General features: G+C 48.4%; 1 protein-coding gene across 4 annotated transcripts in view; it reads right to left on the reverse strand.

The window, feature by feature from the left end:
* Nucleotides 1-2,043: 2,043 nt before the first annotated feature.
* The window catches only part of RPH3A (rabphilin 3A), a 115,228-nt gene continuing 92,866 nt past the window's right edge, over nucleotides 2,044-24,405 (reverse strand). For all 4 annotated transcript variants that reach the window (XM_077931161.1, XM_077931162.1, XM_077931163.1 and 1 more), the window contains 7 exons: nucleotides 23,511-23,620; nucleotides 22,008-22,134; nucleotides 19,260-19,316; nucleotides 11,524-11,675; nucleotides 9,070-9,151; nucleotides 7,260-7,356; nucleotides 2,044-6,367 (listed from right to left, as the gene is read on the reverse strand). In XM_077931161.1, coding sequence (XP_077787287.1) covers nucleotides 6,237-6,367; nucleotides 7,260-7,356; nucleotides 9,070-9,151; nucleotides 11,524-11,675; nucleotides 19,260-19,316; nucleotides 22,008-22,134; nucleotides 23,511-23,620 — 756 coding nt within the window. In that variant the 3' untranslated portion in view covers nucleotides 2,044-6,236. The remainder of the gene's footprint in view (nucleotides 6,368-7,259; nucleotides 7,357-9,069; nucleotides 9,152-11,523; nucleotides 11,676-19,259; nucleotides 19,317-22,007; nucleotides 22,135-23,510; nucleotides 23,621-24,405) is intronic.

Here is a 24,405-nt window from a genome sequence, read left to right on the forward strand (position 1 = left end):
GAAGGTTTGTTTTGAAATAGCTCTACCCAAAGTTCTCCTTAAGCGGATTTGAGTTAAATAGGACCCTTCTTCAGACGGGACACGGATGGCGCTGTGGGATTGGCGCCTAGGACCTGTCAATCGGAAGGTTGGCGGTTCGAATCCCCACGAAGGGGTGAGCTCCCGTTGCTCCGTCCCTGCTCCTGCCAGCCTAGCAGTTTGAAAGCACCTCAAAGTGCAAGTAGATAAACAGGTACCACTCCGGCGGGAAGGTAAACGGCGTTTCTGTGCGCTGCTCTGGTTCGCCAGAAGCGGCTTAGTCATGCTGGCCACATGACCCGGAAGCTGTACACCAGCTCCCTCGGCCAATAAAGCGAGATGAGCGCTGCAACCCCAGAGTCGGTCACGACTGGTCCTAATGGTCAGGGCTCCCTTTACCTTTACCTTTCAGACAGGATGCTCGGGAACAATAGCGTGCATTTCATTTCAAAAGCTCACATATCCTGGACCAACACAGAGGTGCCAGCTCAAGGGTGGGGAGCTGAGCTGTTGGGGGGCCCTAGGGCTTTTTTCAGCTGCAACTCACCAGAACTCAGTTCCAGCACCTCTCAGGTGGGTGCCATTGCCATTACAGTGGTACCTCGGTTTACGAACTTAATCCGTTCTGGAAGTCCGTTCTTAAACCGAAACCATTCTTAAACCAAGATGCGCTTTCCCTAATGAGGACTCCTGCCATCGTTCGGCTTCCGTTTTTAGACCGAGGCATAGCTGTCAACCTTTCCCTTTTCTTGCGAGGAATCCTATTCGGAATAAGGGAATTTCCCTTTAAAAAAAGGGAAACATTGACAGCTATAGACCAAGGTAAAGTTCTCAAACCAAGACACTATTTCTGGTTTTGCGGAGTTTGTGAACCAAATTGTTCTTAAACCAGACTGTTCTTAAACTGAGGTACCACTGTATGAGAGAACAAGGTGTTCACGGTGGGTTCTGGGCAGGGCCTCTTTCCTCAACAGCCCCAGAGAGGAGAAGGTGGAACAAGGAAGGAAGGAAGGAAGGAGACTGAGAGATGAGTTATAGTGTGCCAGGCCTCAGACAGGATTGGAAGACTGATCAGATACCTTCCACCCGCACCCCCCCCATCATAGCTGTCAAGTGTCCCTTATTTGAAGGGACAGTCCCTTATTCCAGCGCCATGTCCCGATGCTGTCCCTTATTGATGGATGTCCCTTAAATGTCACTTAAATGATGTCCCTTAAATTTCAAAGGAAGCAGCTCCTCTCCCTCCCTCCCTGCCGGCCAGGGAGGAAGGAGGCTCCAACTGTGTTGCTTGGCTGTGTTGCTCACCCAATAAGAAGTCTAAGAACGACTGGGGGGGGGTGGAGCTTGCATGCCTTGTGTGTGGCTAGTTAATGCAAGCTGAGGGGTTTTTTGAATGCTGGACGCCATTTTGTTGCACGTGCTGCTGCAAACTTTGCAGCGCAAAGCCAGGCCGGGGAGCCATCTTAAGTTGAGGCTGCATAGGCCTTGTGGTGCATGTGACTCAGATTCTAGTCAGTTGAACCTCTGGTTACAAAGTTGGTTGGACAGTGTTCTCGAAGCTACCAGCATGAGTTTGACCAGACTGCAGGAGGACAGGAAGACTGGAGTGCCTGGAACAGGTGAGGCTGCAGGTCCCTTCTTTTGGCTGCTGGTCCCTTATTTTCAAGGCTGCTGGTCCCTTATTTTCAAATCTGTAAGTTGACAGCTATGCCCTCCATCTTGGATCAATCTTATTTATCTACTGAATTTCTAGTCCACCTTTTCCTCCAAGGTGCTCAAGAAGTCATCTACATTGTTTCCCCGCTCCACAACAGCCCTGCGAGGTAGATGAGGTCAAGGCAGTCAGTGGCCCTGGGACACCCGATGTGGCCAATTGGGGATTCGACTCCTGGTTTCTCCCAGGTCCTAGTCCAACAATCTTTAACAAAACTGCACCACCCTGGTTCTTGGGAGTGTTTCCACCTCGACATCTGCCTCAGGTGCACGTGTTCCTAGAGATGCAGGTGACAAAAACACAAGGCAAAGTGAGGTTTCCCCCCAGGTTGTTCTCACTTTATTGGGTATGACATGAAGAAAAGTGGGGGGGGGGGTTCTTACACCTGCATGCAGCAGAAGGTCAGGTGGGATTGGGTTTTTGTGTTTTTTTTAGTACTGGTGGTAGGTTGGCTGTTAAATAGTTGTAAACTGTTTTTATTCCTCTGTGAAAGTCTCATTGCATGCTTGAGAGAATGCAATTGTCAAGAGAAGGGAGAGGTGGGGAGGGGAGGGGGGTGTACCATTCCTGATCGAAGATGTTCATGCTTTATTTACAAAGAACGAAAGCGGGCACGTTACAAAATGGTCACAAACTGCCAAGAAGTTGAAGGGGTGGAGAGGGGCTGGACATCCGTGAAAATCTGGGAGGGCGGATGGGAGAAATGTAGGACCCTTCTTGGTTTTCTTCCGACAAGAATCTTCACACTGCGCTGTACAAAAACCAGACTTTGGAGGAAAACAAACCACTTGCACAAAGAAGGCGTCTCCAGACGGCATGTGAAATGGAGGAGAAGAGAAATGCTTGCGCCAGAGGGGAGGTGTCCCTGTCTGGGCAGTGCTTGAAGGCCTTTGCTCTGCATCTAACCTTGGCATTAAATGAGACTGGCATCAGCCTTTGGGGGGAGACTTGCAACAGGCTCCTCTTGATGTGTATTTTGGAAAGAAATGACTGGAGCAAAGAGAGAAGAGTGCCACGCTTTGCACTCGCCTCTCCAACACCATCCCAACTCTCTCCAGGGACACACACACACCCCACACACAGACCACCCTACAAGAGTGCGTTGGCCTGACAGATGCGCCCTTGAAAAGCAGTAATGCATCTCACACGTCAGGATGGAAGACAAGAGATATTTCTGGTGAGAGGGGTGGGTGTGTAGAACCTCTTACATGTTTGTGAAGCTGGAATGTCGCTCATCATACAAAGTTCTGAGGCACCTCTGCTGCCTCGCTCGTTTTGGCTTCTGGCTCCCACCCTCCGTCGGCAGGTGAGCCCCAGAAGTCTGCCCACATATGGTGGCCCTTGGATCAAAAAACGTTCACCGCCCCAGTCTTCATCCATCTGATGTCCCAACCATCTCATTGCCGTTCCCCAGAATTTAAATGTGAAAGAGAAAACATGCTTTCCTAGCATGAACCAGTGATCTTGGTTACATTGGAGGGAGAGCATTGTGAGTGGAAGTCCTGCGTGCTAGCAGGTCCGAAAGATACACCAGATCTGGGTCTCTGACACCAGCTTATCACAAGGGATCCATTAGCTAAAGTTCTGCCAGGTGGTCAGATGGCTACCAGCACAGCTAGGCTGCTGGATGGTTCTTGCTGTCTACAAAAGAAACCCCCCAAAAAAATCCCAGTAAGTTTTATGAAATCTTAGAAGATTTGTCTAGATAGATGATTAGATAGACATAGAGTTGGGGCGGACGGACGCAAAGAGTCATCTAGTCCAACTCATTGCAATGCCGGAATGGATAGAGAAATAGAGAAACACTACAAGGTAGGGAAAGAAGTTTGGCTGCACCAGAACTCTGAGGCTGTGTCCTTCTGGCAGGCCAACAAGGAAAAACGACACCCTGTTGAAACTCTCATCCAGGACAAGACAGCTGAGACATCTATTCATGAAGGCACCCTTCACAAATGTACAACTAAAAGTCTATTGGACAAGGAAGATGAGAGGGAGATTTGCTGCTGGAGACCACAGGGAAGAGAGGCCATTGGGGCTCTGCTCTGAAACAGCAGACCACTGTCAAGGACTGGGCAGAGGAGGAATGGCAGAGACCGTCTCCCTCAAATCCTGACCCTTCCAGGGAGGAGGAAGAGGAAGGCAGTATAAATTGACAACAGTGGTTTGCGGGAGGTCAGAGCTCAGAGGCAGATGAGGGGGGAAGTTGGGAAATAATGGGAGAGGAGGAGGCAGAACGGGAACCGCCAGTCTTTAGAAAGCATTCCAGATTCTCCATCTCCTATGACCCGGCGAGCCTTAAAAGTAGGACAGCAAAGAGCTTAAAGACAGAGGTCACGGAGCAGGACCCGTAGGACAGCAAAGAGCTTAAAGACAGAGGTCACGGAGCAGGACTGCTTCATCACGGAGCAATGATGAATGAGGAAGTGGGAGAGATTCACTCGGGACAATGCCATTATCCAAGAGGCTGGGTTCTCTTTAGCCTCTCTCTGTAATATCGGAATAAAAAAGGACAGTAAGAAACTTTCCCTTGTTTTTATACTTTCCTGGGCAACCAGCCAAAAGCCACTGACAGCATCCTGACCACCACACATTGTGATGCCACTCTGAACAGTCGTGACTACAGTTCTGGGAGCTGTAGTTAAGGGTGCTGAGATTGTGAGCAGACCCCTATTCCCCTAACAATTGTCATAGCTTCCTGGGAAGAGGGATTAAGCCACTCTGGAAATTGCAGCTCTGCGAGGGGAATAAGGTCCTCCTAACAACTCTCAACACCCTTCACAAACCACAGCCCCCAGAATTCATTGGGGGAAGCCATGACTGTTTAAAGTGGCATCATAGTACTTTAAATGGATTGTGAAAGTGGCTACTACAGCATGGCCCCACATAACACCTAACCAATGCTTTTGTGCTATGGGGTTTTTTGTTTTCAAGTTTCAACACAAGACCTAAGAAGTATGAAAATGTTGTATATCCCTACAGATGCATGCCGGGCCTCAAGCCACAGCGAACGTGACCTGGGAGATTTCAGGTGGGCATTTTGACGGTGCCGCCACCAACAAGTCCAAGCTAAAGGAGAGGGCTTTGGGGAGAACTAGCTCAACCAGCAAGGAAACCTCTCGAGTGGCAGATAAGCCACATGGCGCTGCCCCCATTTCGCCGAAGCTTCTGAGTCAAGCTTGCTCTTTGCTGTGCACCAGAAGGGCCCTGCACAAATATTGCAAATGCACCACCGCTCCAAGCTGCCTCTACCTCTGAACGTCTGAACCTTAGATTCTGGGTGTGCTCCAAAAACAGTAGGGCATGGTCAATGGGAAACACCTCCTGGAACTTCCATGTATCATTGGACTCCAGATCCCATCATCCCTGACCATCGGGCCACGCTGGCTTCTAGGGCTCATGGGAGTTGGACAACACCTGGAGGGCACCAGAGCAGTAACAGCTATCCTAGACAGGCCCCATTAACATGAACAGGACTTTGTCCAACAGCACCACACAGTGGGTGGGAGCAGAAGCACAGCATAATTTCTTTTTTTTTAACTGGCCATTCAGCCCACGAAGTTGCCAAACCGGGAAGGACGAAGGTGGTTCTTAAAAGTGTCCAAGGTGGCACCTTGCAAGCTGCTGCAGAAATGAATCTTGGCGGAATTACGTCTACGGCGGGTCGCAGAAAAAGGCGAGAGACCAAAGTGAGGCTAAGAGTCGGAGGCCCAAGCTTTCTACAGCGCAGGCGTTGGTTTTTGAAAGACTTGCGCTATCTGGTTGGTTTGGTCTGGTTTCGTTTCAGCCGCCCCACATGCTCGGAGCAGCCGGATCAAAAAACCGTAGCCGTGCATTTTCCCATGAGCAATGCACAGAGTAGTTCAGGTGTGCAAAGGGGAGGAGAATGAGCGCAACCTTCCACATGCCCAGGTGGAGACTGGAGGAAGGTGGGCAAGGAGGTCAATTCAAGGGCACTTAAGAGTACAAAGAGCTTTTCAACAGGTCGGGAAGAAGCACGGCGAAGTCGGGTCAGGTCGGGTGGGTGGGTGGGTGTCATTTAGCTGTCAGGATAAGCAGAGGCCAAACGTAAAATATTTCCAGTGCTGGGCTATTGCTTGAAAAAGTCTATACATCAATGCACCCACGGCAGGAGAAGGTGGCGGTGGCAGGAATGGGTCACGATACAAGAGAACCTTTATCCTTGGCGTGGAGAATAGAGGAGAAGCAAAAGAGAAGTTGCTTCCCGGAAGGAGGCAGACAAAGAAAGGAAGAGAGAGAGAGAGAGAGAGAGAGAGAGACGAAGGGAGGAGGAGCTGCTCCCTGAAGGAGGCAGGAGACGATGGAGAAGAAGAAGGAAAACAAGAAGAAAAGGGAGATGATTAAGGAGGAGGGAAGCCTGTCTTGCGAAAGAGGCAGGAGACGAGAGGGGAATCTTTTCCCCGGGAGTGAAAGAAAGACGTCTGGGAATCTACAAGGAGTTGGGTGGAGGAGGGTTCAGGTATGGTGGGGTGGGGGGCGGTTTCTCCTAATCGCTGGCCACGTGGTTCTCGTTCTGTAAGGCGTGCCAGCGCTCAATCTTCTTGTCCTTGTTCTTCAGACACTCGTACCAGTGTTTCAAGCGCTCGCCTTTGGCTGTGATGCCCAGCTGGCACCCACCTGCAAGAGACAGAAAGGCAGCTGCAGAGGGAGGCGCTCCGTGCATCATGGCAGGACCCAAACTGGGACCCCACTTCCAGCTTATCTTTTTTTTCTTAAATCTGACAGTTCGCATCTCATTCAACCCAAACTCAACAGTTGCCCTGGGTTACCTGGCTGAGATGACCCCCTGCAATGCCCACGGTCCCATCAAAGATCCGGTGCCACCTCCCCTAACCGGGTCCCCCCTCCCAGGGGCTTTGGACTGCAACTCCCATCAGTCCCCAGCCAGCAAGGGCTGAGTGGGGCTGCTGGGAGTTGTAGTCCCAAAGCATCATTGGGTGGAGGAGGACCAGGAAGACCTTGCACTGAAGATTGTACTGCAAAGCACCTCTTGGTCTCAACTAGGGCCAGGGCCTTTTCAGTACTGGCCCCAACTTGGTGGAATGCTCTGTCACAAGAGACTAGGGCCCTGCGGGACTTGACATCTTTCCGTAGGGCCTGCAAGAGAGAGCTGTTCCGCCTGGCCCTTTGGTTTGGACTCAGTCTGACCCTTATGTTTCCCTCCCCTTATGGTTTTGATCTATGGGCTACTATTAAAATGAGGCTGCATTTTAAATTGTATTTTACCCCGTATTTTAAATTGGTCCCCCCCCCCGCCATTATGTTTTTATTGTAATTTTACTGGTGTTAGCCACCCTGAGCCCGGCTCTGGCCGGGGAGGGCAGGGTATATTAAAAAAATATTATTTATTATTATTATTATTGAGAAAGAAACCCAATAAACAACCCATTCCTGGATATCCTAAGAACCTAAAACTCAAATTTTTTTACACACCCACACACGTCACCGTGGTTTAATAAACCCTAATTAAACAAGCTGAGAGTTCCCCATTGTTTCTGATAGCACTCACCAATATAATCATTGGACTTGCCAATGTCGTAGTCCCAAACCGATATGTCGAGCTGCTTCTTGGCTAGGTCACTGTGTTTGATATCGTAGAAAAACTCCTGCCAAAAAGATAACACTCTCCATCAAGGATCAAGTGGTGGAGCTTTGGGGAGGGGGCAGAGAAGGCCTTGGCCCGCTAACCTCCCCCTCCTTGCTCAAAGCAGGCTTCTGTTGATAACCAGGAAGAAGAGGAGTTTGGATTTGATATCCCGCTTTATCACTACCCGAAGGAGTCTCAAAGCGGCTAACATTCTCCTTTCCCTTCCTCCCCTACAACAAACACTCTGTGAGGTGAGCGGGGCTGAGAGACTTCAGAGAAGTGTGACTGGCCCAAGGTCACCCAGCAGCTGCACGTGGAGGAGCGGAGACGCGAACCCGGTTCCCCAGATTACGAGACTACCGCTCTTAACCACTGCACCACACTGGCTCTCAAACTTCGTTCAGACGAAGCAAGGAGGGGGTTCAGTTCTAGGGACGGATGGAACTGAGCACAGGTGGGTTAAGGTGAAGCCAGCCCAGCATTCACTATCTACAATATATACACCACAAACTCATCCCTGTTTCATCACTGCCCATTTCTGGGGCTGCCTCTGGAGTACTGCCTTCCTGACCACTGGCTATGTTGACTAGGGCTGATGGAAGCTGGAATCCTATCTGGGCCGGGCTGCAGCCCGGACTTTGGTGGCAAAGGAGTGGAAGGAAGAAGAAGCCCCAACAGTAACGGACTGGCATAATAAACTACAAGAATTTACTGAAATGGCGCAGTTGACAAATAGCCTGAGAGGCAACTCAAAACAAAAATTTATGGGAAAATGGGATAGATATATGTTCAAAAATATAGTAAAGGTTCGCTATCTATGCTAGCGTTCGATTGACGTTGGAGAGAAATTGAGTTGAGAAACAAGATTAAGGGTACATATTGATATAGGAATGTATTAGATAAAATGTAAAGAAATATACAATAATAAGAGTACATTCATTTGTAAAAAAATAATATACCACGAGATTGACAGGAAATCTGTAGTCCTGGTACAAATATTATTTTGAAATGGCTTTATGTCTTTGTTTCTTTTTCCCTTTCTTTAGGTACATAAATTTGGTATATAAACTTTGTATACATGTTGGAAATTATATTATAATATGCCCTGTAATGTAATATGATAATGTATACATATGTGACATAAGAACGTTGTTAATAATAATAATAATAATAATAATAATAATAATAATAATAATAAAAAGGAATCCTATCTGGGCCTTTTCAGTGGTGGCTCCTGGCTGTGCAATGCCTTCCCGAGTGAGGTGCACTGGTACCTCCCTCTTTATTGGCTTTCAGGAGGAATCTGACAACATTCCTGTTTTCACCCAGGCGTTTGGTGGCTGAAAAAGTACTGGATGGAAGAATGTTTTTGAACTTTGCAGAAACTGATTTTAGATGTTTTTAACAGTGTTTTTAGAATGTGTTTAACTGTTTGCTTTGTTTGTTTTGTTTTTTTAATGGTACATCTGTTTGTCACCCAACTCCTTGGGGAAGAAGAGCGGGAGGTTAATATAGCACATAAATAATAATGATGAATAAATAATCTGGAGAGCATCAGGCTGGGGAAAACCGGCGTGTGTGGCAAGCAGGCTCTGATAATCTCAGAGATCCACGAACGCACCACACGGAATGTGAAAAGAGGCTTTAGAATCATAGCAAATGGAGTTGGAAGGGACCACAAGGATCATCTAGTCCAACCCCCGGAAACACAGGAATCTTAGCCTTGCCTCACCTCATTAAACTCCGGGTTCAACGTCTTCTTTTTAATCTGCGTCTTCTGTTTCGCTTTCTTCCCCATGTCCGGCTTTAAGCATCTGGAAAGAAGAAGATGAGAGCGTTTTTCTCCAGAACTTGGAGGATTGTGAAAGACAGCTGGAAAGCTAAAAGGGGCAAGCATCAGCCCATGCGGAAGGAAAAAGGGTCTCTCTTCTGACCAAGTTTTTGGAATGTAACGGTGATGCATAATCGTGGAAAGAGAGAGCAGGGAGGTGATTTGCTGAACTGTCAAGCTACCGTATTTTTCGCTCTGCAAGACGCACTTTTTCCCTTCTAAAAAGTAAGGGGAAATGTGTGTGCGTCTTATGGAGCGAATGCAGGCTGCGCGGCTAAGCCAGAAGCCAGAACAGGGAGAGGGAGCGCTATGCAGCGCTCCATCTTGCTGTTCTAGCTTCTGGCTTAGCTGCGCAAAGCCTCCGCAGGACAGCAGGGTGCCTTCATCCCGCTGCCCTCCGGAGGCTTGGCGGGCTGTCCCAGAAGCCTCCGCAGGGATGAAGGCTCCCCATGCCCTGCGGAGGCTTCGCGCAAAGCTAGACCAGCTACAGGGAGCGCTGCGCAGCTCCCTGTCTAGGTATTCTGGCTTTTGGGTGGCCCCGCAAAGCCTCTGCAGGGCACGGGGATGAAGGCTCCCCTTGCCCTGCTGAGGCTTCGCGCAAAGCTAGACCAGCTATCCCAGCGACTATCCCAGAAGCCAGAACAGGAAGAGGCTATCCCAGAAGCCAGATCCCTCTTGCTGTTCTGGCTTCTGGGATTCAGAAATTTCCCCCCCTTATTTCCTCCCCCCCAAACTAGGTGCGTCCTATAACCTGGTGCATAATATAGAGCGAAAAATACAGTAATTCTTTTTTTTGAGGGGGGGGGGAATGAACAGAAAAACAGATTATCCCAGAGGTGATGAATCTGTGACTCTCCACAGGTGACAAACATGTTGGGCCACCGCTCCCACCATAGAAGGAGCAGCTGCTTGGCATGGAGAAGGTTCAACACTCCTGCCTGAAACCCTGAAGAGCTGCTGTCGTTCAGTGTAGACAATACTGAGCTCGTGCTGCTGCTTCCCCTCTGCTACTCCTCCTCCTCCTGGCTCCATCTCCTCCCAACAGGGATGGGGCAGAAAGTTGGTCCAGTCAGCATTTTAACCAACCCCATTCACAGTTCCCAAAGCAATATGCGATCCAGAACACAGCCAAGCCCTAAAATGTGCACTTTCCCATATTTTGTGAGGCGTCCCTCCAGCCAAAACAAATGAATGTTTACAAACATGGATATTTAGAGGAAAGCGTGCATATAAATGCATATAAATGGGGGGGTGACCCAACGTTACTATGCATTCGGCTTGGAGAAATTCAGCTTTTCCTATGCTAAAAAGTCCCAAACACTGAAGCCTTTCTTCGTAGGGGAGCCACACCCTTGCCTGCCACTTCCGTCCTGGAAACATGGGGTTGGATCGCAACGTTTACCAAGAGTCGTGTCATCTCATGCTGGTGGCCAGCGGAGCTGAACAATTTGGTAAAGCGGCGAGATTTAATAGGAATAGGGAAGGTCCTGCGAGATTACATGGCAAAGCACCAAAATTCTCAGGGAAAGAGACACACTTTTCCTGAGCACTCTCAGAATTGCAAGCGACTAAGTAATTAGGGACGTGGGTGGCGCTGTGGGTTAAACCACAGAGCCTAGGACTTGCCGATCAGAAGGTCAGCAGTTTGAATGCCCATGACGGGGTGAGCCCCCGTTGCTCGGTCCCTGCTCCTGCCAACCTAGCAGTTCGAAAGCACGTCAAAGTGCAAGTAGATAAATAGGTACCACTCCAGCAGGAAGGAAAATGGCATTTTCGTGTGCTGCTCTGGTTCGCCAGAAGTGGCTTAGTCATGCTGGCCACAATGATCCAGAAGCTGCACGCCGGCTCCCTCGGCCAATAAAGCGAGTTGAGCGCCGCAACCCCAGAGTCATCTGCGACTGGACCTGATGGTCAGGGGTCCCTTTACACTTTGCCTTTACTAAGTAATTGACAGGGACACGGGTGGCACTGTGGGTTAAACCACAGAGCCTAGGACTTGCTGATCAGAAGGTCGGTGGTTCTAATCCCTGCATTGGGGTGAGCTCCCGTTGCTCGGTCCCTGCTCCTGCCAACCTAGCAGTTCGAAAGCACATCAAAGGGCAAGTAGATAAATAGGTACCGCTCCAGCGGGAAGGTAAACGGCGTTTCTGTGCGCTGCTCTGGTTCTCCAGAAGCAGCTTTGTCATGCTGGCCACATGACCCACAAACTGTACGCCGGCTCCCTCGGCCAATAAAGCGAGATGAGCGTCGCAACCCCAGAGTTGGCCACGACTGGACCTAATGGTCAGGGGTCCCTTCACCTTTACCTTTACCTAAGTAATTGACAATGCCAAGGTGTTTGTGCCCAGGACGTACATTTTCACAAAAGGGTCAGAGTAGCCGTTGGCGTCCATGGCCGCTAAATGGACGCAACGCACGATGCCAACGACGAGGCCTCCTTTCGGAGTGCTGTACATGAGGGACACCAGGATTTTGCCCCGTTCCTCCACGTCGCCCGCTTGGCCCATCTGTGGGGGAGAAAGAGAGAGTCTACATTTTGGGATAGAGTCACAGAATCACAGAATTGTAGAGCCACCTCGTAAGAAGAGAAGACTCCCTGGAAAAGACCCTGATGTTGGGAAAGATGGAGGGCCCAAGGAGAAGGGGACGGCAGAGGAGGAGATGGTTGGACGGTGTTCTCGAAGCTACCAGCATGAGTTTGACCAAACTGCGGGAGGCAGCGGAAGACAGGAGTGCCTGGCGTGCTCTGGTCCAGGGGGTCACGAAGAGTCGGACACGACTAAATGACTAAACAACAACAACAACAAATTGTCATCATCCGAAGCCCCTGCAATGCAGGAATCACCACTAAACCATCCCTGACTGGAGGCTTGCCTATGTCAGTCTGCATTTCTTAGTGCAGAAAGTGTTGATCTGATGTGCAGAGATCTTTCCTATTCTGATTACTTCAAGAGGGTTCTTAAAGCTTCTGGAAGCTTCTCTGTGTGAAAGAAGCAAGCAGAAGCTTCATGATGTTTGGGTTATTCCTTCAGAGAAGCTGAGTACAGCTGGTTTAAACTGGTTCTCTTATCTCTTTCTGTCAAGTTACAGATAGGTAGCCGTGTTGGTCTGCTATAGTCAAAACAAAACAAATTCCTTCCAGTAGCACCTTAAAGACCAACTAAGTTAGTTCTTGGTATGAGCTTTCGTGTGCATGCACACTTCTTCAGATACACTGAAACAGAAGTTGCCAGATCCTTCTATATAGTGAGAAGGTGGGGAGGGGTATTACTCAGAAGGGTGGTGGGAATGGGTGATTGGCAGATAGCTGTGATGAGCCTGTTGACGACTCTTAACGACTGCAATAGGTCTTACAGGAAAAAGCAAGGGGTGAGAAGGTGAAAAATGGCTTTGTCATGTATAATGAGATAAGAATCCAATGTCTTTGTTCAGACCAGGTCTCTCCATGGTTTTAAGTTTGGTAATAAGTTGCAATTCAGCAGCTTCTCTTTCCAGTCTATTTCTGAAATTCCTTTGTAGTAAAACAGCTACCCTTCTGAGTAATACCCCTCCCCACCTTCTCACTATATAGAAGGATCTGGCAACTTCTGTTTCAGTGTATCTGAAGAAGTGTGCATGCACACGAAAGCTCATACCAAGAACTAACTTAGTTGGTCTTTAAGGTGCTACTGGAAGGAATTTGTTTTTGTTCTTTCTGTCAAGGTGATACTGGCTATAAAAGTAAGACCAGATGGAGCCTGGGTTTCGCTTTCTCTTTCTATCTCTTTTCCTTCTGGTGTGGTGTTCTGTATACAGTGGTACCTCGGGTTACAGAGCTTCAGGTTACAGACACTTCAGGTTACAGACACTTCAGGTTACAGACTCCGCTAACCCAGAAATAGTATCTCAGGTTAAGAACTTTACCTCAGGATGAGAACAGAAATTGTGCGGCGGCAGCAGGAGGCCCCATTAGCTAAAGTGGTACCTCAGGTTAAAAACAGTTTCAGGTTAAGAACGGACCTCCAGAACGAATTAAGTTCTTAACCCGAGGTACCACTGTATAGTGTTAAGGTTTAGACTTCTTATAAATTATTGTAAGTTTTAAGTTGTCTGCTGCAACTGGATTTCTTATACTACACTGCCAATCCTGAATGTATTGGATTTGTGACACTTAGGCTAATTTGCCTTCAGTAGCAATAAAGCTCTGCTGGATGAAATATTAATTGCCTCTGGTCTATTTTTTGGGAATCCTGAAACGTTTTTTTAAGTTGTTACTCTGCTAACTATACAGTGGACGCTCAGGTTGCAAACGTGATCTGTGCGGGATGCACGTTCGCAACCCGCAGTGGTGCGTTTGCGCACGCACGGGTTGTGATTTGGTGCATCTGCGCATGCGCAAAGCGTGATTTAGTGCTTCTGTGCATGCACGACCACCGAAACCCAGATGTAACCCGTTCCGGTACTTCCGGGTTTCGGCGGTCCGCAACCTGAAAAAACGCACCCTGAAGCGTCTGTAACCCGAGGTATGACTGTACATTGGAATCTGCACTGGATCAGTACAGTGGTGCCCCGCAAGACGAATGCCTCGCAAGATGGAAAACCCGCTAGATGAAAGGGTTTTCCGTTTTTGAGTTGCTTCGCAAGACGAATTTCCCTATGGGCTTGCTTCACAAGAAGAAAAAGTCTTGCGAGTCTTGCGATTTTTTTTCGCTCCCCCCCCCCCCTTTTTCTAAGCCGCTAATAGCCTTTTAGCCGCTAAGCCTTTAATAGCCGCTAAGCCACTAATAGCGCTAATCCGCTAATAGGGTTGCTTCGCAAGACGAAAAAACTGCTAGACGAAGAGACTCGCGGAACGGATTATTTTCGTCTTGCGAGGCACCACTGTATTGAGTAGAATTCCCATAACAATACAACCTCTGCTGGAAAACTTCTGTTCTGCTGTCAAACATTTTTTCCAGGTACTTTAGCTGAAATCTCCTTTCTTGTAATTTGAATCCATTGGTTCAGGTCCTCCCCTCCGGAGCAGCCCAAAACCAGCGCTCTGGCCTTGTTGGAATCTGCCCTTGAACTGGATGGAGGAGCGGCAGCTTTAGAAACCTTTAACTCAGCGGTTCTCAACCTGCGGGTCCCCAGATGTTGTTGGATTACAACTCCCATCCTCCCTGACCACTGGTCGTGCTGGCTAGGAATAACGGGAGTTGTAGTCCGACAACATCTGGGGACCCATAGGTTGAGAAACACTGCTCTGACTTCAAGCCCCACCCCCCACTCACATGCGGCCCCTGGAAGGCTTGCCTTTTTGGCAATGTGGCCCTTGGGCTGAAAAAAATGGTGTGTAGACCATCTAGAAAGATATCAATACGGATTGTGTATTTGAAGAAATGAGCATTACCGGTAATTTGCAATTGGGTTTGGTTTCTTGCCAGTTATTTTTGTTGATTTTCCAAATGGTTACAAATTGTTGTCAAATTACTTCAATTTAATACAATTTCCAATTAATCTGCAATGGTGCAAATCTTCTAGGAATTCCTCCCCCCCCCCCCCGATGGATTTCAATATGAATTGTGGTATATTTAAATCTATTTAATAAACTAATGGTTTTTATATCTAATTTTTTTTAAAAAAAAAAAATCTGCATAGGGAAACACATTGTCTGCCTGGGTGGCCAAATTCAGTTCTCCCTTCAGTCCAAAGAAGCTTGGGTTGCCTTCACATTGTCATGTTAATCAGATCTACTCTATAAACTACCAGATCAACCGTGCAAACATGAGAACAGCTTCCGCCATCTGCTTGGAAGTAGCCATTTGAAAGCTTCATTCACAGGAGCCGGCATGGACATTTCACATACAGTGGTACCTCGGGTTAAGTATTTAATTTGTTCTGGAGGTCCGTTCTTAACCTGAAACTGTTCTTAACCTGAAGTACCACTTTAGCTAATGGGGCCTCCTGCTGCTGCCGCGCTGCCGGAGCAAGATTTCTGTTCTCAACCTGAAGCAATGTTCTTAACCCGAGGTAATATTTCTGGGTTAGTGGAGTCTGTAACCTGAAGCGTCTGTAACCTGAAGCATATGTAACCTGAGGTATCACTGTATTCAGGTTGTCATTTGAGTGGTGCAGTCACCAAGTGATGGTCTCAGAAGCGGATTTAGGGGGTGGGCTGCCAAATTTTGGCGTCACACATACCGCTGCTGAAATTTGAGGCCCCAAGGTCTGCCGCTGATGGCCCGAAAAGCACAAAGCAGACCCTTGGGTTTTCAAAGAGTAACTCAGAAAATGCGGTGAAATGTTAAGTGTGACCACATGAGGGCACCTTGTGCAAAAAAACCGTTCTAGGGCAGGGGTAGGCAACCGAAGGCCCGTGGGCCGGATGCGGCCCAATCGCCTTCTCAATCCAACCTGCGGACGGTCCGGGAATCAGCCTGTTTTTACATGAGTAGAATGTGTCCTTTTATTTAAAATGTGCCTCTGGGTTATTTGTGGGGCCTGCCTGGTGTTTTTACATGAGTAGAATGTGTCCTTTTATTTAAAATGCATCTCTGGGCTATTTGTGGGGCATAGGAATTTGTTCATTATTATTTTTTTTCAAAATATAGTCCGGCCCACCACATGGTCTGAGGGACGGTGAACCGGCCCACGGCTGAAAAAGGTTGCTGACCCCTGTTCTAGGGGGAGTGGGATTTGCTCAGCAAGACTGCCCAGCCACCCTCCTGGCACCCAACTAGTTGGTTTCTGTCCTAATGACCCAGGCTTTCCTCTCCAGATTAAAAGAGTCCTAGATCTCTCCCCCTAAGCTTCACATTTTGCAAAGCCAGCCCACAATCCTCAGAAAAGCGAGGAAACAGGAAAGAGACTAACAGCACTGCAGTCGGGAATTACTAACTGGGAAGACTAAACTAATTCATTCTTCCCCGCCCCATGGATTTCCAAATGTTGCATCTTCCAAAGACCAGCTTAGAACTGGACAGGCACCGTTAAAGCATTTTGGACTGCCGTCTTTTAGGAAGGAAATAGAAAAAAAGAACTGAGAAATTGCACAAAACAAATGAAATACCGTGAAAATCCCTGAAACGAGAAGTAACAGTCTTTAACATCAGCAGTAACACCTAGACCATGGGAGGATTTCAGCCCTGTTCTTGAGATTGTTCAAAATCTAAAACAACTTTATCTCATATTCCTTTCTGTGCCATTTAGGTTTTTAAACCTAAAAGCAGCACTAGAATTTTCACAGTTGAGTCCTCAACCCTTTATTATTGTGCTTGGCTTTCTTCAAGCTGGGCTTTGTTTAAAACTTGCTATTTAGGTTTTCAAACCTTTTTTGTAAATTCAGTATTAGAAACTGTACTTTTGAGTCCTCAATCCTTTATTACTGCGCTTTGCTTTACCTACGTCAAGCTAGGATTATAATACGTCAGAATTTTTGGGGTTCTACCCTTGTTTGAATTTTGGTCATTTAAAGTTTATGATTTTTCCATTTCCTTCTGAGGAAACTGAATAGTTCAGTGAAACAAGGTTTGTAGCCGGCTTCCCATTAAGGCTTTGTTCTATTTTAGGTTTTTCTTAAAAAAATTCCTTAAGCTTTTTGATTTTATTATTTAGTTGATTTCCACAAGATATTATTTCTAGTCGATTACTTCTTGTTTCAGGGATTTTCACGGTATTTCATTTGTTTTGTGTCTTTTAGGAAGGAAGCTTGATCGCAAAACAGTCTGTTCAATGCATTCCACAACTGGCCCTAAGGATGAACAGAAGGACCTTCTCCACAAATAATGGATCACCTTTCTACTGGTTGCAGGCCGTCTACTGATTACTCCAAATCTGAAAGGTTTGGATAATTTGCAGTTGTCTGCTTGGAGACGAAAGGTTTGGACTCTGTGGCTCTCATGGAAAAGCTGACTAAAGAGTTGGTAGAACTGAATGGAAAACGAACGGAAAGCTGTTTTGTAGAAACAGGGGGTGCCTTTACCTATCAGAAACTGATTCTGGCCTGCAACCTCTGGCAATGAAGGTCCAGGAGGGCTGAATTAACCATTAAATAAGCATGTGCTTGGGACGCGGGTGGCACTGTGGGTTAAACCACTGAGCCCAGGACTTGCCGATCAGAAGGTTGGCAGTTCGAATCCCCGCGATAGGGTGAGTTCCCGTTGCTCGGTCCCTGCTCCTGCCCACCTAGCAGTTCAAAAGCACGTCAAAGTGCAAGTAGATAAATAGGTACCGCTCTGGCAGGAAGGTAAACGGCGTTTCCGTGTGCTGCTCTGGTTCGCCAGAAGCGGCTTAGTCATGCTGGCCACATGACCCGGAAGCTGTACGCCGGCTCCCTCGGCCAGTAAAGAGAGAGGAGCGCTACAACCCCAGAGTCAGCCACGACTGGACCTAATGGTCAGGGGTCCCTTTACCTTTACCTTTTTAAGCATGTGCTTAGAGCAGTGTTTCCCAACCTTTTTTGGGCAAAGGCACACTTGTTTCATGAAAAAAATCTCGAGGCACACCACCATGCCAGATGGGGAAAGGTCACTTTTTACTTATGTAAAAAAAAATAAAAAAATAGTAACAGCATAGAAGGTAATGGTTAGGCTAGCATCCCTCTTCCAAATATGCTAGGTTTTTATTTGCAGGGACTGTTCTACATGGGAAAGCATTCAGCACTGTCATTCTCCCATCTGCCATCTGAATTGGTACTATTCTGGGTCAACTTACTCTGCTGCATGTGTAGATGAAAATGGCACCAAGTGTGGGGGAGGGGGCAGAACAGGTTTCAGATACAGGATATTAAGCATACACGTACTTCAGATTGAACTGGTTGCTTGCTTTGCAAGTTTTCATTTCCCAAATGACTGCCTTGGCAAGCGCAATACCTACCAGGCTCAACGCCGGTCTCGCGCTGCCGCTTCCCGCGCTCTCAAGGACCCGGGAGGAGGAAGGCGTGAAGGGAATCCCGAAGGCGCGAAAACCTCGCGCATGCGCAGGCCTTCCGCCTGCGACAGCCCAGTAGGCCGGCCGAAGCGAGCGGCGATGGGATGTGGGAGGGAGCTCGCTCGCCGCCCCGCATGTGCCTATGTGGGGCACGTTACAGCCCCGTGACGTCAGCGCCACGCAGGCAGCCAGGCAGGCAGACGGCGAGAGCCCTGCGCTGGGCGGCCTCTCCTCGCCACCGCCCCGCCTCTCACCGCCCGACTCGCCCGCCTCCCTCCAGGCAACATCTCGCGGCACACCAGGCAACGTCTCGCGGCACACTAGTGTGCCGCGGAACACCGGTTGGGAAACACTGGCTTACAGCATCAAGGGGCTGGGGAGCACCACAGAAATTTTCCATTGCCAGATTTGCCATGGACCATACGGTGCAGCTGAACAAGGTTCCACAAAAAAAGGCTCCCACAATAAATGAAAAAAATACATACATAATTACATTGAAAAATAATAAAAAATAGCAACAATAAGTAATAACGATCAATTGTACTAATGATATACATTAATCCTGGGGATAAAACAAAATTAGAATCTGGTAACTGGTAAACTAAAGACGGGGGTGGCACTGTGGATTAAACCACAGAGCCTAGGGCTTGCCGATCAGAAGGTCGGCGGTTCGAATCCCCGCAACAGGGTGAGATCTTGTTGCTCGGTCCCAGCTCCTGCCAACCTAGCAGTTCAAAAGCACATCAAAGTGCAAGTAGATAAATAGGTACCACTCCGGCGGGAAGGTAAACGGCGTTTCCATGCCCTGCGCTGGTTCGCCAGAAGCGGCTTAGTCATGCTGGCCACATGACCCAGAAGCTGTATGCGGACAAATGCCGGCTCCCTCGGTCAGTAACCCCAGAGTCATCCGAAACTGGACTTAACGGTCACGGGTCCCTTTACCTTTAACTGGTTAACTGCCACTCGGTCCTCTGAGGCTCATGTGATCATTCCAGGTCTCCCAGGTCCTGATCTAACCATTGAACCATCAGTGCCTTCCCCTGTCCTGCACTAACAGTCTGATCAAGGCACTGGAACTAAAAAATATGCTTCAGTCTAAGAGGGCATCTGCTCAGAAAATAATTTAGCGTTTCTCCTCAGCAGCTTCGTTGTGGCCATGGAAAACGAGGCGAAACCTCCCCTCAGTCTAGATAATGTCTTACCTCATCTTCGTACAACGCCATCCCTCTTGATGATCCAGTTGTACCTCCACGCTTCATCTTGGGGTTAGCGGCGAGTGAAAGATGGGGGGAGGGAAAAAAGGTTTCCTTTAATATTGTCCAGAAGGTACCTTGAGAGTCCCTGGGGAACCTGAATTAAAGGGGTCCTAGACCACTTTTTCCTCCTCAAATGTATCCAGTGGCGTAGCGTGGGTTGTCAGCACCCGGGGCAAGGCAAGTAATTTGCGCCCCCTAACCCGATAGTCCCTCGCTCTCTCTCCGCACCGCACCGCATGCCTGGCACCCCCCCCCCCTCCACAGTGGGTGGCGACCCGGCGGCTCGGATCGGATTCGCACAGCCAGCACTGCAGTGAGAGAGAGTGAGTGAGCCATTTAGGGGCAGAGAGCTGCGAGTGCGAGCACGCCCCCTCCCAGATGTTGCGCCCGGTGCGGCCGCCCCCCCCCTGCACCCCCCACGCTACGCCACTGAATGTATCTCTGCCTTTCTCTCCCCCCCCCCCCAACAACACCCCACAACCTGTGTTTGAATGAAAGCAGGTTTATTAAATGCGCAGGCTGCTACCCCAAACATTATCTCCCCAGAGGTATTTTCCCACTGAGTTCAATGAGGCTCCCCCCCCCCCCCCATGTTTGTGTAACGGAAGATTCCTGCCTTAGCCAATTAATGGTACAACTTTCACAGCGCATGCGTTCGCTCACAAGGAAATCCCACGTGTTTTAAGGCACAGAGCCAGAATGAAGACCGCATCCTGAAAACATAGTGTCAGAAGACCTCCCTGTAGCTGGATCAGGCCCGTGGCCCAACTGGTCTAGAATTCTGTTCCCACAGTAGCCAACCAGATTCCCCAATGGGAAGCCCAGGAACAGGATCCAAGCACAAGAGTCCTCTCCCCAGCTCGTATTCAGACTGGGCACAGTAAGCCATGATCGTGCCTAACAGCATTCTCCTCCATGAACTTGCCTAAACCACTTTTAAGGCCGGCGAAGTTGGCAGCCATTGGCACATCCTGTGAGAGTGAGTTCCATAGTTGAACTACCCGTATTTTTCGCTCTATAAGACGCACCAGACCACAAGACGCACCTAGTTTTTGGAGGAGGAAAACAAGAAAAGAAATATTCTGAATCTCAGAAGCCAGAACAGCAAGAGGGATCGCTGCGCAGTGAAAGCAGCAATCCCTCTTGCTGTTCTGGCTTCTGGGATAGCTGCGCAGCCTGCATTCGCCCCATAAGACGCACACACATTTCCCCTTACTTTTTAGGAGGGAAAAAGTGAGTCTTATAGAGCAAAAAATACGGTATGTGTTGTGTGAAGACTCCTTCCTTTTGTCGGCCCTGAGTCTTCTGGCCCCCAAATTCTACATTATAAGAGAGGGGTTTTCTCGTGCATTTTTCCCCACACCGTGCAAGGATTTTCCCACACCGTGAAAGGATCACAGCACCTTGTACTTGACCCAGGGGGTGGATCAAGGCTGCAGCGCTTGGGACTTTTTACTTCAGAGAAAAGGCAAGTTAATAGGTGACAGCATAGAAGCTTATAAAATTATACACGGCATGGAGAAAGAGTAAAGAGAGAGAAAAAAATGTTTTCTCCCCTTTTCACGGTGCAGCAAGCCACAAGCATGCAATGAAGCTGAATGTTAGAAGATCCAGGAAGGGCAAAAGAAACTACCATTTCACACAGCACAAAGTTAAACTATGGAACTCACTGCCACAGGAGGCCGTGATGACGGCGACAAACTTGGACGGCTTTAAAGGAGGACTGGGGAAATTCATGGAGAAGAAAGCTATCTAACTCTGATGGCTATTCTCGGCCTCCACAGTTGGAGGCACCAATGCTTCTGATTATCAGTTTGTTTGTTTGTTTGTTTGTTTGTTTGTTTGTTTGTTTGCTTGCTTGCTTGCTTGCTTGCTTGCTTGTTGATTGAATTTATATACCACCCTATACCCAGGAGTCTCAGGGCGGTTCACAGAATAAAATCAAGATATAAAACCACAAAATACCTAATAAAAATAAAAACAACAACCCAGTAGCCTCCCCCCGCAAAAAAAACATTTTAAAAGGGCATAGGATGTAAATCGGATCAACTAAAGGCCTGGTTAAAAGGAACGTTTTTGCCTGGCGCCTAAAGGCGTATAATGAAGGCGCCAGGCAAACCTCCCTGAGGAGAGCATTCCGCAAATGGGGAGCCACTGCAGAGAAGGCCCCGTTCTCATGTGGCCATCCTCCGGACCTCTCAAGGAGGAGGCGCATGAAGGAGGGTCTCAGAAGATGATCTCAGGGTCTGGGTGGGTTCATATGGAAAGAGGTGGTCCCTGAGGTATTGCGGACCTGAGTTGCTGGAAACCACAGGAGGGGAGAGGGTTCCTGTGCTTGGATCCTGCTCGTGGGCTTCTCAGTGAGACGTCTTGTTGGCCACTGTGAGAACAGGGTGCTAAAATAGATGGGCCCTTGGCCTGACCCCAGCAGGGTCTGCTTATGCTCTTATCTGTCTTTAACCAAAGAAGCCCAGTGTTAAAACTGTGGATAGAATTTGCTTCCTTCTCCTTAACCTGCGGTGTTGATTCTTAGTTGGAAAAAGCCATCCTTCCAACTGTCTGTCCAGCAGACAACTCTTCCCAACTCAGCTTCCCATCCCCTCTGTGCTACAGAGCAGGTCCAAACACGTAAGAAAAGACACACAAACCATCACAATGAATGGGACGAGAACATAAGAAGACGGTGAAATGTACCGGGATGACTCTTTCCAGACAGATGTTGAAATTCTTCTTCTGGTTGGCCTTCACTTTCTTCAGGGCCACCCTCGTCTCACCTATGAACTCGTTGTGGCCAAATTTGTCCTCGTCACACACAGAGATCCTGAAAGGAACAAACATGCACGCTCTGGTTATCTCCCGCTTGGACTACTGCAATGCGCTCTACGTGGGGCTACCTCTGAAGGTGACTTGGAAACTGCAATTAATCCAGAATGTGGCAGCTAGACTGGTGACTGGGAGCGGCTGCCAAGACCACATAACACCAGTATTGAAAGACCTACACTGGCTCTCCGTACGTTTCTGAGCACAATTCAAACTGTTGGTGCTGACCTTTAAAGCCCTAAACGGCATTGGCCCAGTATACCTGAAGGAACGTCTCCACCCCCTTCATTCTGTCCGGACTTTGAGGTCCAGCTCCGAGGGCCTTCTGGAGGTTCCCTCACTGCGAGAAGTGAGGTAACAGGAAACTAGGCAGAGGGCCTTCTCGGTAGTGGCGCCCAACCTCTGGAACACCCTCCCATCAGAAGTCAAAGAAATTAACAACTATCTGAGGTTTAGAAGACATCTGAAGGCAGCCCTGTTTGGGGAAGTTTTTAATGACTGATATTTTAATGTATTTTTAATCTTTTGTTGGAAGACGCCCAGATTGGCTAGGGAAACCCAGCCAGATGGGCGGGGTAGAAATAATAAATTATTATTATTATAAACAGCTGACTGGTAGCAGCTCTCCAGGGTCATAGAATCATAGAACTGTAGAGTTGGAAAAGACCTCAAAGAGTCATCGAGACCAACCCTCTGCAATGCAGGAATCTCAACCAAAGGATCCATGACAGGTGGCCATCCAACCTCTGCTTAAAAACATCCAAGGATGGAGTGTCCACTGTTAGAATTCCTGCTCCATGGTTGCAGTCATGGGATTGTTGTCTTTCACATGACGGCATATGTTTTGACTCCACAGAGTGGGAAGTGACGGAGACAGGATGTTTGTGTTACTGTGTTCCGTGAAGTGGGACTATTGTCCTTTGTTCATTTGCTGTCTGATGCTAGAGAGAGGGGGAGCCATGTTGCATTGCTCTGTGTTTGTTTATATGTAAATAAAGTAGATTAGCCAAAATGCTGAGTCGCTGAGGTCTGTCACGCGCATGATGCGCAAACTCTGCGGATCCCTAAGTGTGCCAATGTCTGTTGGCATCGGTCACTGCGATGTTTGTGCTGAAGAAAGCTTTTGAAGCTCCCAAGCGATCGACCAGGAGGGAGAGAACATGCCAGTCTCTGCCAGAGTCCTACTCGAGTGTAGGCTGAACTCCTGAACCTCCAGAGGGAGATTGATGTCACAACAGCCCTAGTTCCCGTCCAGCGCCATCTCAGGAGGACCTTTGAAGATGCTTTGCATCAGGTCGCCAGAGGTAACTGTGGATGTAAGCCGGAACGATCCCATCATGTTTTATTCAAAGTTTGGCACTTAACCCTTTGACTTGCCTCAATGTCTTCCTCTGCATGTCCTCATCTGTGATGCCATGGTACACCAGGGTCTCATTCCATGCAGGGTTCCGGGTGTTCCTCAAAGTCTTGGTCCTCAGCTTGTTTGACTGGAAAACAAGCAGAACTATTAAAACATGCATGAGTCCTTACAAACCTCCCTGATCTGAATGCCTTTGAATGGGCCATTGTGCCTGATGGACTATATCAAGCCACATTGGAGTGGTTTGGGTTTGTTTTCGCATTCAAATGCACTATATTTTAACAGGTACCTTTATTCTGCAGGATTTATCAGGGCGGTCTGAGTTAGACACCAGAAGGAAACTTACAAAACAACCTTGATCAATTGACCCTGCTGAGGTCTTATCCCCGTTTAACTTTTCCCCGCGATTTAAAGCTCTGTGTCTGAGCATTTAAGAAAACTCACTGACATTTCCTGTGGGCGGACAAAAAGTTTAAATTTGTTTGGCAAAAGGAAACGCCTCCTTGGTTCAGACTGGGGCAATCCTGTCCTCCCTAGAACTTTGTGGCATAGAATTCCCCTTGCCCCACAGAGCACAGCTTGGCAGAGCTGCTCTTTGATACAGCAAAGAGGAAGAAAATCCATTAGAGGAGTTGAGTCACTCATCAGCAGGTGCTCCTTTTTTCCAAGGTACCAATTAGACCTGGATAAAAACCTTCGCAGCAAACCAATCTTTTTAAACCCCCAGTAATAATTAGATTTTCGGGCAGAGGCTTCACCTCGCGGTAGCAATGCCACTTTCTAGACCCGCCATTCTCATTAACCTGTTTCCCCCCACAGAGTGCAGCTCCGAGCTTTGACAAAGGCTGTGGAACAGGCACGGAAAACTTCAGCCCCCAAAAACTGGGGATGGGGAAAGGTGTTGAAGGGGGG

This window comes from Podarcis muralis, chromosome 7, assembly GCF_964188315.1.
Source record: "Podarcis muralis chromosome 7, rPodMur119.hap1.1, whole genome shotgun sequence".
Classification (NCBI taxonomy): domain Eukaryota; kingdom Metazoa; phylum Chordata; class Lepidosauria; order Squamata; family Lacertidae; genus Podarcis; species Podarcis muralis.